Genomic DNA, 12,353 nt, shown 5'->3' on the forward strand with positions numbered 1-12,353 from the left:
TATGGCTTTAGCAGAATATTTCTCTACGAATAATCCCCCAAAGCACCCAGCCAGCTACATGGCTGCATGGATGCAGTCTCTGAATTCAGCCTTTCCCCTGAATTCTCAGAACCAACAGGAGATGCTTGGTTCCAGAGGAACAGCTAAGTTTAGAAAGGACCCGGGAACTCTGTTCCAGGGGAGGCACGCCTGTGGGGGTGGGGCTGCAGGCAGCACTCACTGAGGGTGTATCTTGTAGAGTGTGCCATCCACGCCCACCGTGGTCCGGAGCCGCACCAGCTTCTTATTCTCCCGGAGGCGTGTCAGAATGGCTGCGAGGGCCGCCGCGCAGAGATTGGCTGACCGGAAGGAGACGATGGTGCAGACGTGCTGGACCGCAACACAGTCGGCCTCTGAAGGCTCCAGGCCCAGATCCGTGAGGATCTCCCTTGTATTGGCAAGGCCTTCTTTATACCTGGCCAGAGGACGGGAATGAGAGGACCACCCTTTTCCATCCCATGGCAGACCCCTTGGAGAACCAGCTTTCTCACCTCTCAGGACTGTGAAAAGAAACAGGCTGGCCCAGTCATGTAATAACAACAATATAAAACCCAGTTGTAGGAGCCACCATTTACTGAGCACTCACTACATACCAGGCACTTGTCTAAGGATCTAACACATATCAACTTAATCCTCACCACAACCGTGGGGGAAATTTTGTCATTACCATATTGCACAGAAGAGAGACCTAAGGCACAGAGGGGGTAAGCAACTTGTCCACCGTCACACAGCTAGTAAGTACAAGAGCCAGGATTTGAACTCAACTCAGGCAATTAGATTACAGAGTCTACCCTTTTAACCACCTTGTACTATACTACCTTTTGCTGAAACTTAGTCCCTGTCCAGCTCTGCACAAATACAGACTCTGGGAGTCAGATGCCATTTCGCTGAGCTCGCAATCTAAACTGATTAAAAAGCTCAAGGCAATGCTGGGGTTTCTAAGCTAGAGGAAGAGGACCCTGAGTTGACTGGGGCCAGACCCCATTGCAGGGACCACGTATGAGGCCTCAGATTGCCAAAGCCAAAGCCAGTCCCCAAGAGCACCAGGCAGAGAAGGCTGTTGCTGTAGCAGACGTTCTTGAGTTCCATGCGTGGGCTTTAATGGGTCCGAAGATGCCCTGATATCACAAGCAAAATTGTGTGCGAATATACATTTTGGTCCAGAACTTGAGTCAGATTCTCAAAGGGGTCTGGGACCCTAAAAATTTTATAAATCACCATTTTAGGGAGGCAGAAGGTAACAAAACATGAAGAGGGTGCAGACCTCCATCAGCGGAATCCCAGGCTGATGAGACCAGCAGCAAGAAGCGGCATCTGAGACATGGCAGACACTGCCAACCCACCTCAAGCTGTGACCAGGTCTAAAACCAGCCCGGTGAAGAAGGAAGATCTAGTCCCTTCTCTGGGCCCATGATTGCCATCACGACAACGCCATGCCTTGGCTGCCCACCCAGAACTAATTCCCTGCAGGGTCAAGGTGTGGGGGGACCCAGCCAGCAGCTTACTTCTCCATGGCAGCCACGTGCCGGGTCTCAATCGCGCCCTTGGTGTGGAGGCTGGAGGATTTCTTGCCGCCGAACAGAAGGCCTGCCTTGGCCATCTTCAGCAAGATGAGCCTGACAAGTTCGCCTAGGTACAGGCCGCTGATCATCTTCTCAAACCTGCAGTTTGGTGAACAGATCGTGGCACAAATGCCTTTGGTTATGCACATCCTTTCCCAAAGCCAGGAGCATGAGTGGTGGGAGGGCCGGGCCACGGGCCAGGAGCCCTCCGGCCCCATCCCAGCTTGGGGTGCCCTCTCCTCACCTAAAAAAGGGGAGGATGAAACTGGAGGAGATCTAAGGTTCTTTCCTGCTCACAAAGTGCTTGACTCCAAGAATCTGTAACCCAGTCACCCCTGGCCATGGGGGTGTCATTCTCATATTAGGCATTAGGAATCTCAACTTTAGAGACTCAGGTACTCTCCCAATCACAGCATGACAAATCCAAATTTCAGATGCTCCCCACTCGTACACCAAGCTTCTGTTCAAGAGAGAAGGAGGCTGTGTCTGTGAGGTGGCCTTGGACGGCCCCGGGAGGTTCCATGAAAAGGCGGGTGGAAGGTCCCTACACCTGGACTCTGGTCTGCATCCACCAAGCAGTTACTGATTATTTCCCAGGTAAACTACTAAATATGTTTTGATTCTCCAAATATAATAAGATAGAAAAATCAAGGAAACCTGTTTCTTAATCAACTTTATTTATTTCATTACTAAAAATCTTAGAACACTGCAGAAGCAAAAGACAAAAGAGATCCAGGTTGGCTTTGGGGGAGTGGAAATTATCTGAAGTGAAATGGGGAGGGCAGGGCGACAAAGCCAAAAACGAATGGGTGGCCGTTCCTCGGGCTGCGGCCGCTCTGCACCACCTGTGAAGCTTTGGGTGCACGCCGGGGAGCAGGCGCATCCAAAGCAGAAATGCACCTCCCACATAAGCATGTCTGTGTTTAAATATGTTCTCGCAGGTACTTAAACTTTTTGTTCACCAGGACTTCTTAGAAAAATGGTTGATCCCAGGGCTGGGGCTGGGAAAACACACGATGAACCTGGAGCATCTGACCGGGCCAGAAAAAAAAGTGATGGGAACACATCAAAAGGATGCAGGGACCAGCTTGAAGGGGATTCCGCTGGCCAAATCTAAAAAAATTTGATTAAAAAAAACATGGGAAGAAATTATAACCCATGAAATTAAAAATCTCTATGAATCCCTATCAGTGTAAATAGATAAACAGAGGGGACAAGGAACCTCTTTCTTACAGAATAACAACTAATCAACAGAGGACATGAAGGATTTAGAAATTCATCAGTGGATGCCAAACCTAGAAGAGGAGAGTTCAATGAGAAACCACATCTCTTCACCAGACACTCATTCATCGAGAGGGAATAATAGCACCCTTATGGTGGGGACACCTGTCCCACATCCCTTGAACCAAGGGATTCAAGTCGCATCCCCGGTAATGGGACAAACGCCAGCCTCCAGACACAAGGCACCAAAGCGCACGCACACACCCACTGTGGGATATTCCTGCTGAAAATTCACCGCCTGAATCTAGTCGTGAGGAAACATCAAACACACCCAAATTGAGAGGCATTCTGTAAAATGAGTGGTTTTGTATGTTTCAGGGTCATGAAAAACAAAGAGACACCCCTGAAGAGTTCAAGGTTAAAGAGGCTAAAGAGACGGCAGCAAATCACAATGTGTGATCCCGGACTGGACTGAGGGCCAGCACCACTGTTTTCTTTTTCAGAAAGGACAGTAGTGGGTCAGCGGGTGAACTCTGAATAAGGTCAGTAAAATAGATCTTAGATTATGTGTTAACTCCCTAATTTTGATAATTATACTTTGGTTATGTAAGAGAAACTACTTGTTTTCAGGTAATATACTCTCATGTATTAAGGAGTGAAGGAATATTATGTATGCAACTTAGTCTCAAATGGTTCAGAAAAATAATTTTGTATAGACGTGTATTTTATGCACATATGTGTATTTTATATGTATATAAGCATATACAAACACAGAGAGAGAGAATGTTACTATTTAGGAAATCTGAATGAAGGGGAATTTTGTATGATTTTCTCAATTTTTCTATAAGTCTAAAATTATTTTTTTTAATTTTTAGTGTTTTTCCACTCAGCACTTAAGGAGCTGTCCGTAACGTGTGAGACGCTGTACAGCACGGACAAGCGAGCAGCAGGTGGAGCCCGCCCTCGGGAGCGCAGCACGCAGACAGCGCTGAGCCGGACCCTCAGTGGCTCCCCTGAAGGCAAGCGTGGGCTGAGGGCTGAGGGCTGAGAAGGCGCCCATGACGGGAGGTGGGAAGGAGTCGCACCCAGTGCTGGGTGATCAGGCCTCCGGCAGCACTGGTGTGTTCTGTGGCCACTCATACAAATGCACCAAGAGGGCAAGACCCGCGTCATCTGGTTCATAGCTGCATCTCCCTTGCCTCACACACATGTGCTCCAGAAACATGGACTGAATTAGAATTCGGTTATAATCAAAGCAAAATCACTCCATTTCCTTGGCTTCACTTCCTCATCTGCCCATGAAACTAAAATACAGACCTTGCCTCATACACTCCCTATGATGGGAAACTAGTTGCAACTAAAAAGCCCCCCAGGTATAAGGTGCCCCGGGTGACAGGTACTTCCTGGTGCTGATGCCTGGTCTATCGCACAAGGGCACTCACAGTTGCTTCCCTGGGTTGAGAGAGCCGAGGTCCAGGTCGCGGTCAAACTCAGTGCGGATGTCTTCCAGGGCCCCGTCGTCCCCAAAGGCCCCCCACTCAGTGTTGATGCACATCCTGCCCTCGTCGCCCTCCACCAGGTCAATGTGGCTCATGTCCTCCATGTAACACGCGTTGGTGCCAGTGCCTGAACATGGGATCGGAGAGAAGATGCAAAGACAGAAGGGCTCCCAGCTGGGCAAAGGCAGGGAGAGCCCTTCCCTGCCTGGGAGTTCTCTGACTACAGCACAGAGTGCTTCTGAGGCTCTGCCGGGCCGGTTCTCGCTGAGGAAGCAGCAGCTTTGGCAAGCCCAGGGAGCTCACGAGGAATAAAGCTGACGAGTCAAGTCTACACTTCTCGGGCTGCCAGTGGTTTGCTGTTATGAATGAAGTTGATTGTGAGGAAGTCCCTATTGAATATGTATGAGAGCTGACAAAGCACATTTACAGAGGAGGATGAGTTAACCGAACCTTACTTTTTTTTAATTACCAACCCACGGTAATTTTTTAAATCCTTTCCCTAAGCCACTTCATCTCTTCTCTATTTGATAGTAAAGATATTCTTTATTCGTGAACTGCCACAAACTGCTCCTAGCATAAACTACATCCTTACCTTTGACAGTGACAAGCTGTCATATAAGAAAGCAAAATTTCATTATTCCAACACAAAATCACTCCAAGGAAATGCCTCGAACATTTGAGTACCAGGGAGTGACTGCAAATGGGCGCCATCTGTTTGGCACCTGCTGGGGCAATGGAAATGTTCTGAAATTAAACAGTGGTGATGGTTACAAAACTGTAAATTTACTAAAATTGATTGAACGGTACACCTAAAATGAGAAAATTTGTATGCCTCAGTAAAGCTGTTTCTTAAAAAAATTTAAATGTCTTCACCTGGCTGAAATTCTGGGCTGACGATTTTATTTTTTTTTAAGGTTTTATTTATTTATCTTTAGAGAGGAGAAGGGAGGGAGAAAGAGAGGGAGAGAAACATCAATGTGTGGTTGCCTCTCGCATACCCCTCACTGGGGACCTGGCCAGCAACCCAGGCACGTGACCTGACTGGGAATCGAACTGGCAACCCTTTGGTTAGCAGGCCAGCGCTTAATCCCCTGAGCTATACCAGCCAGGGCTGGACTGAGGATTTTAAAGCCAACATGAGAAATAAGAAATGCAGAGAGACAAAATATAATACATTATTTGGGAAAAGCTTTCTCAGGAAAGTATGGACACTGCTTAGGCACAGCACACATGGGTAACCATGGGCACTGTGTTGAGTTGCCTGACATAGTCACTAGGACAGACACAGTGGGCAGTAGCTGGGTGCCGGGCCTGGCAAGGGCTGGTCCTATTCTGAGGCCACAGAAACAGGAAGGCAGATCAAGCCCCTGAGGTATAAAGATCCTGCCCTTCAGGAAAGTCAGGCTGAGCAGATTGTGGTTAGAAAACTAGGGGCTGGTGGAAATGGGAGGGAGGAGGGAAGGGCTGGGTGGGTGGGTTGGGATGGGAGTAAAAGATAGAAAATTGTACTGCAACAACAATTTAAATAAAATTTAAAAAATAAGCAGCAATTCCCTCCAATCACAAAAAAAAAAAAAGTCAAGAAAAGGCAATGCAGGAAACGTTTCCCAACAGTGGTAGAGGAATGAAGAGGTGGAAGGAGATACACAAGAACAGCCTTTCAATCTGACCCATTAGGCTTCAGTTGCCCCCCACGCTGCGCTCTCACGGACCCCTCCAGCAGAGCCCCTCCCCTCCCAGCTCAGGAACCACCCGCCAGACACCTCCACTGCACTGCCACCTCCCTGGTGCGGCCACCACCACGTCTCGCCTACACAGTGAAGTCGTCTCTTGGCTGGTCACCTTGCTTCCACTATTGGCCCAAATAGTCAATTCTCCACACAGCAGCCAAAATGAGCTTTTTAAAAATGCACACCTCCTTTGTCCATCCCCCACCCAGTGTCCTCCAGCGCCTTCCTGTCTCCTTTGGGGGAGAAGCCAAAGATCCTACACTGACTGTGTCTGTGACCTACACAATCTGTGCAGTCCCGTCCACTCTCTCTAACCTGAGCACCGGGCTACCCTCAGCCCTCACTCGCGCTGACTCAGGCCCCACCCAGCCTCTCAGGGTTCTTCCTGCACCGGACTCATTCTCCCTGCAGAGAACACAGGCTTCCTCTTTCCTTGGCCGATAACTCGCCTCTTGATCTCCACTCTGCCCCCTCCCCCACTCTGCTGAGGTCCCTGCTCAAATGGACCCCTCCAAGGGTCCTGCCCTAACCACCGTCGCACTCACTCTCCGTTGCCTCCCCCTGCTTTCTCTTCTTTATCCCAGTTGGCACCACCTGAAACTGTCTCATTTATTTAGGCCTTGTCTGCCTTCCACCCACCTCCCCACTGAAAGCTCCACAAGCACAGGAGCCTTTGAGTGTGAACTCACCACTGAGAACCCAGTGCAGAGACAGGGCCTGACACTCAATAGGCATCTAGGAAATACTTGTGGAATGAATGGACAGATGTGTGCACTGGGTTTTCATGTTCTCCTAAGAGGAAGCCCCAATACCCTCCCTGCAGAGTTTGCTGAAACTAAACCCTAAGCCAGCCCCATTCCCCCATCTCCAAAAAGCAAGTCAGACTGAGTACCAATGATGACGCCAACTTCACAGAAGGGATCGTCATAAGCACAGGTCATCATGGTGCCCACGGTGTCGTTGACCAGGGCCAGGATGTCCACATCGAGGTCCTGTCGGAACACAAGCCCCAGAAGGCATCAGTGGGCAGGAAGGGGGTGTTACCCCTTCATCCTTCCCTACAGAGAACCCCAAGTGAAGGCGGCTGGGTGGGAAAATCACTAGATCCTGTCTGCTGGGTCTGCCCGACAGTAGCCAGGCCTTTGTCACGGTTCAGGGGTCTAGGCGAGGGGAAGAGTGGTTGCAGAGGGGACCCATGCTCCTCCTGCTCTGTGGCTGAAGGCTTCTATGCAACGGAAATGTGAGGGGCAGCCCACGGGGCTCCAGCCCTCGTCTGAGGGACACTGAGGAAAACATGTTCATCCTGGAAGCAAAGGTGTTTCCAGGAGAAGACACTGAAGTCCTCACGGTGGGGACACCTCAGGCACAGCCAGCCAAGTCTTCTCCATGGGCAGCATCACGGGCTTCCCGCCTGGGTTTCCCTTCTGCCAAGACAGCCTGGGTTATTGCATTACTGTTCCCTGAGGCTTGGGGGAGCATTTTGGAGTAAAATGAAAACAGTAAGAGAGAGACACAGACTACCAAAGAATATGATCGCAGCGTTAAAGAGGGAAAGAAGTGGGAGGGCATCCATCACAACAGTCCTCTTGCTGTCAGGGTAGCAACTAAGCTGGGTTTATTTGTGTACTCTTCAACTAGCAAGGAGCATGTCTTGCTTTTAGGTTATTATACAATTTATTAAACAGACACTCAATGAATAAGAGTGGAAGTGGAATAGAGAATCAGACTGGAAAGAGAGTGATCTTTTAAGCCTCAGGGAGGAGCGGTGGGGGGGTCAGAGCATTACACACAGCAGGGGTCTGACCAAGACATGCCCCTCCCAAGGGCCATGGCAGCTGGGGAGGCCCTAGGGGCATGTGGCCCACTGTTCAGCAGTAACTGGAACAAGCTTCACATACCAAGGCTCACCAATGGGTTTATCCAAATAGCCACACCTGTACCACATGAGACCTTCCCTGAGATCAGCTCCTTTTCCGGTCCTCCTTCCCGGGCAGGCACCGGGTGAGACCTCCCCAGCCGGAGGCAAACTCCTCACCTGGTGATTTTTCAGGGCTTTGTTTAGACAGCTCACTACGTCTGTGCCCTGAACTCCCCGGGCCTTGAACTTCTTGGTCCAGGAAAGCAGGATGCCCTGGGGGAAGAATTCAGAGGCAGTCTAAACAAAGAGGTCACTCAGTTCTGAAAACGAGCTGCAGGAATTTTATGTTTAAAGTGCAACCCCCTCTTCTCTTTAAACTGAACCACCCCAATTCTTTCAGTATCTCTTCAGAGGCCTTTTCTAATAATTTAAGCATCTTTATTATTCTCCTCTGAGCAGTTTGAAATGTTACACATAGTGGCAGAAAGAATAATTGCTGAAGAGTTAGGACACTTAGAAAAGAATCACAAGACGTCACACAAGCCATTCAACCTCTCTAACGCTCTGTTCGCTCATCTGTAAAATGCAAACATCACTTCCCTGCCCCCATCACAGGAATGGTCTATGGAAGCACCTGGTGTGTGGTAGATACATACCTGTGTGCAGAACGTGTGGTCTGCCAGGTCCACAAGACAGAACTAACATGGTGTTACCTTGTAGAACTCCCTCGGGAACTTAATTTCAACTACAGAAATGGTTCTCAATTTGTGTTATCAGGTATTTGCTTAAAACTGGTGTTTCCCAAGAGTTTCATGTCTAAACTAGCAAATAATCAGAATTTTTCAGGCCAGGCCAGACGAAGTCTTCGAGATTTAGGGTTCTCCAAGGCTACTCAGTCAAGAGTAGCTGAGCCCAAAGTCACAGACACACTGACCACATCTTCCCAATCCCATCTGTTTACGGATAATGACGCTGAGATTCCGAGAGGAAGAAATCCGTCTGGTGTCACAGGGAGTGAAGGGCAGGGCTCAACTGGAATGCAGGCCTCTGACTCCGTTTACCACCAGGCTTTCCCCCGCACCATAGCACCACCTAGCGGCCACTCTCCCTAACTTCTGCCTTCACAGGCTATGGTAACGTCCCTGCTTCATCTGAGACATGGTGGGGTGGCGTCCCCACCAAAAAGGTGCTAGGGACAACGTGGGATTTGTGGGGGTAGGATATTTGGAGGAGTAAGGAAAAAATGCTTGTGATGTACTGTGATGAAAAAAGTAGTGCCTATAACTATATTTTTTAAACTATATATACAGAACAACATCTAATATGGACATGAAAACCCAATTCTAGCCCTGGCTGGCGTGGCTCAGTGGATTGAGCGTGGGCTGCGAACCAAAGTATCACAGGTTTGATTCCCAGTCAGGGCACATGCCTGGGTTGTAGGCCACGGCCCCCAGCAACCGCACATTGATGTTTCTGTCTCTCTCTCTCTCTCTCCCTTCCCTCTATAAAAATAAATAAATATTTAAAAAAAAAACAATTCTAGTAGTGGGTATCTCTGAAGATGGGGATTACAGGTGATTTCTACTTCCTTCCTTAAACTTTTCCACTTCTGTCTCCCTCTCTCTCTGTTTTTCCTATCTTGAATAAATATTACCATTTTATCATTAGAAACACATACACACACAGAAATTTCTCTTCACCTAAGACTTTTCTGTTCCCTCACGAAAAAACAACAGAACAAAGACAAAAATAAACAAAGTGATGTCCTCTTTTAATTTCCATGCATTTACCTTCTTTGATCATGTTTTAGTTTCACAAAGAAGACCCCTGGGCCAGACCTCTTCACGAAGGCTTCCCCTCCCCTCCTCCTTCCGCACTTGCTTGGCGGAGCAGACCACCTTCTCCAAGAGCCCGGATGTCGGCATCATGAAATCTCCACCTGCTGTTCAGCCAAGGCTAAACAGCCATGCCCACACTCAGTTACTGTCATTAATTCATCTCCTGTGTCTAAAGCTTTTCTTCCTCACTTTCAACTTCACTAAGAGGCAGTTTGGGAGGAAATTGTATAAATTACAAGTAATTCAACTAAAAGCATTTCTCACTTTTTTGATATAATCAAGCGCCCTTCCCTCATTCAAATGTTCCTTGAAAATCCTCATTGGAATATGACACAACATGGGCCGAAATGCTTTCAGGCACCTGCTGGCATTGAAACGAAGTTCCCGAGCTGTGTCTTTCTGAAAAGGCAATTTGATCAGGAGTTTGCGCGCTTGGGTTGAGTCACTGGCTATGTGGCCTTGGGCAAGTCTTTTAACCTCTCTGAGCTACAATGTTTCTCAAATATAGAAGTATCAGCATAGTGTAAGACACTGTGTTAAAATCTGAGGTCCATTATTATCATTATTAGATGCTGTGGGCATTTGACTTAGATAAATGCCAAATTCCTGGATGGACAAACCATACACTCACCCCTAATTATTAAGAAAATATGGAAGTTTGGTTCTCCAAGTCAGACTGACTCCTGCAGAGATTGAGAATTTTCTTCCTCCTCCGTGGGATCTCCGGAGCTCGAGTAAGAGGTGTTGCACTGCTGGGCGAGTCCGGCCTCCGGGCCTGACTCCTGACCACCGCCCCCCCCCCCACTTCCTCTACTGACTGCAGGGACTCTGCTCTGCCAGCCAGAAGGAGAAGACACTTCAGAGCACAGCTCCACCTGGCCTCTTCTAACATTCCCTGAAAACTTCCTTTGCTGTTTTTCCCTAATCCTTTCTCTCTTTTTTTTTTGTGGCATTCTTTTTTTTTTAAGATTTTATTTATTTATTCTTAGAGAGGGAAGGGAGGGAGATAGAGAGAGAGAGAGAAACATCAATGTGTGGTTGCTGGGGGTTATGGCCTGCAACCCAGGCATGTACACTGGGGATCGAACCTGAGACACTTTGGTTTGCAGCCCGCACTCAATCCACTAAGCTATGCCAGCCAGGGCTTTCCCTAATCCTTTCTTTATCAAATAATGAAAAAGTACATTTCAGTCCATCCCCTGTATGGATAGATGATGGTAAATTCTTGTTTAATGCAATCAAGTAAATGATCGATCACACCCTTCAATTGTCAGACAGTTATCAGACGCCTAGGAAATACAAGACGTTGTGCTCGAGACCCTGGGGGTGGAGAGGAAGAATGGTGCAGAACAGTGCCTGCCCTCCCGAGATATCCATTGAATTGGGGACAATCATCCTCATCCTCAGTGACCACTGACACAGCAGGCATGGTGTTGAGCATTTCGGGTGTTTTGTCTGAGGTTTACCTTGCCGCAGCAAGTAAATGTTATTAAGCAAGTTTTACACATAAGAAAACAAGGGGCTCAAAAAGTTAAGTAACTTCCCAGGGAACACAACCTTCCTGAACAATGATTCAAAGCCAGGTCTGTGGGAGGTGAAAACCCATCTCCTGTCCACTCTCTGATACCCATAAGTCAGTGGTACCACACACATCCCAGGGTGGTCCACGCTACCAAGGCCATCCATGGCATGGCCGTCCGCTGGGTGTCGTGACCAGCTGCATGTCGTGAGCACAGGCTCCCACCCCAGACAAGCAAGACCTGGGAAGACCTGCCCCTTGACGATAACCCCCTGGCCTCAGAAAGTTTATTCTCCTTTCATATGGACCTTTATTTATTTTCACAGATTTATATAAAATTGGGTTTGACATCTTCCTATTCACAAATTAAAAGTCTGAGACACACAGAGATGAATTACCTAAGCCCTCAGCTGGCTAGTGGCATGGCTGAGACTACGCCCCCGGTGTGGTGTCTGCTCAACGCCATTGTCCCTCCAGTGACCCCTCTGCAATCCTCCCCCTAAGGACTCATGTAGAGGTGAGGCTCCCCCAGCCTTCCCATTCCAGTTCTAGCCAGCCGTCTGCTGCCCCCAGACCAGCAGCATCCCGATCACGCGGGACCCTGCTAGAAATGCAAACCTGAGGCCCCACAGATCAAGAAACTCCAGCAGGGCCCAGCAATCCACCTCTAACAAGCCCTCCAGGAGATCTGGATGCCGCCCAGGTCTGAGACCCACTGAGCGAAGGGGTGAGAACCACGCCATTCCCCTATGCTGTGCCCACGTGGAGCGTGCAATCCAGGCAGCCACGTTAACCAGCTCTCTGCCTCACATTTCCATGTCATCGTTTACAAGAAGAAAAACAAAGAAGGCAAGGAAAGTCCTGATCCCTCCTGTTCCTGGCCTGACTCCCACACGTTCTCCAGCCCCACACTCCAAATCCTGCACCTCTTCCTCCCTGCCCAGCCCCAGCCTTACCTCTTCCAGTTTAGTCTGTCTGCAGGGAAAAGAAAAGGTTAGGCCGAGGGGCAACTTCTTATGCGTCAGCCCTTTGGTCTTCATGAAATCTGCCAGACAGTCAGCCACGTATTCAAACAGCTGCAGAGAGA

At 48.7% G+C, this 12,353-nt stretch overlaps 1 protein-coding gene across 1 annotated transcript in view; it reads right to left on the minus strand.

Annotated features, from left to right (window-relative positions):
* HKDC1 (hexokinase domain containing 1) overlaps window positions 1-12,353 on the minus strand; it is a 44,688-nt gene that overhangs the window by 22,225 nt on the left and 10,110 nt on the right. The window contains exons 4-9 of the mRNA XM_028512449.2: window positions 12,223-12,342; window positions 8,087-8,182; window positions 6,944-7,043; window positions 4,265-4,448; window positions 1,545-1,700; window positions 221-454 (exon numbers count right to left, since the gene is read on the minus strand). Coding sequence (XP_028368250.1) covers window positions 221-454; window positions 1,545-1,700; window positions 4,265-4,448; window positions 6,944-7,043; window positions 8,087-8,182; window positions 12,223-12,342 — 890 coding nt within the window. The remainder of the gene's footprint in view (window positions 1-220; window positions 455-1,544; window positions 1,701-4,264; window positions 4,449-6,943; window positions 7,044-8,086; window positions 8,183-12,222; window positions 12,343-12,353) is intronic.

This window comes from Phyllostomus discolor, chromosome 5 (assembly GCF_004126475.2).
Source record: "Phyllostomus discolor isolate MPI-MPIP mPhyDis1 chromosome 5, mPhyDis1.pri.v3, whole genome shotgun sequence".
Lineage (NCBI taxonomy): Eukaryota > Metazoa > Chordata > Mammalia > Chiroptera > Phyllostomidae > Phyllostomus > Phyllostomus discolor.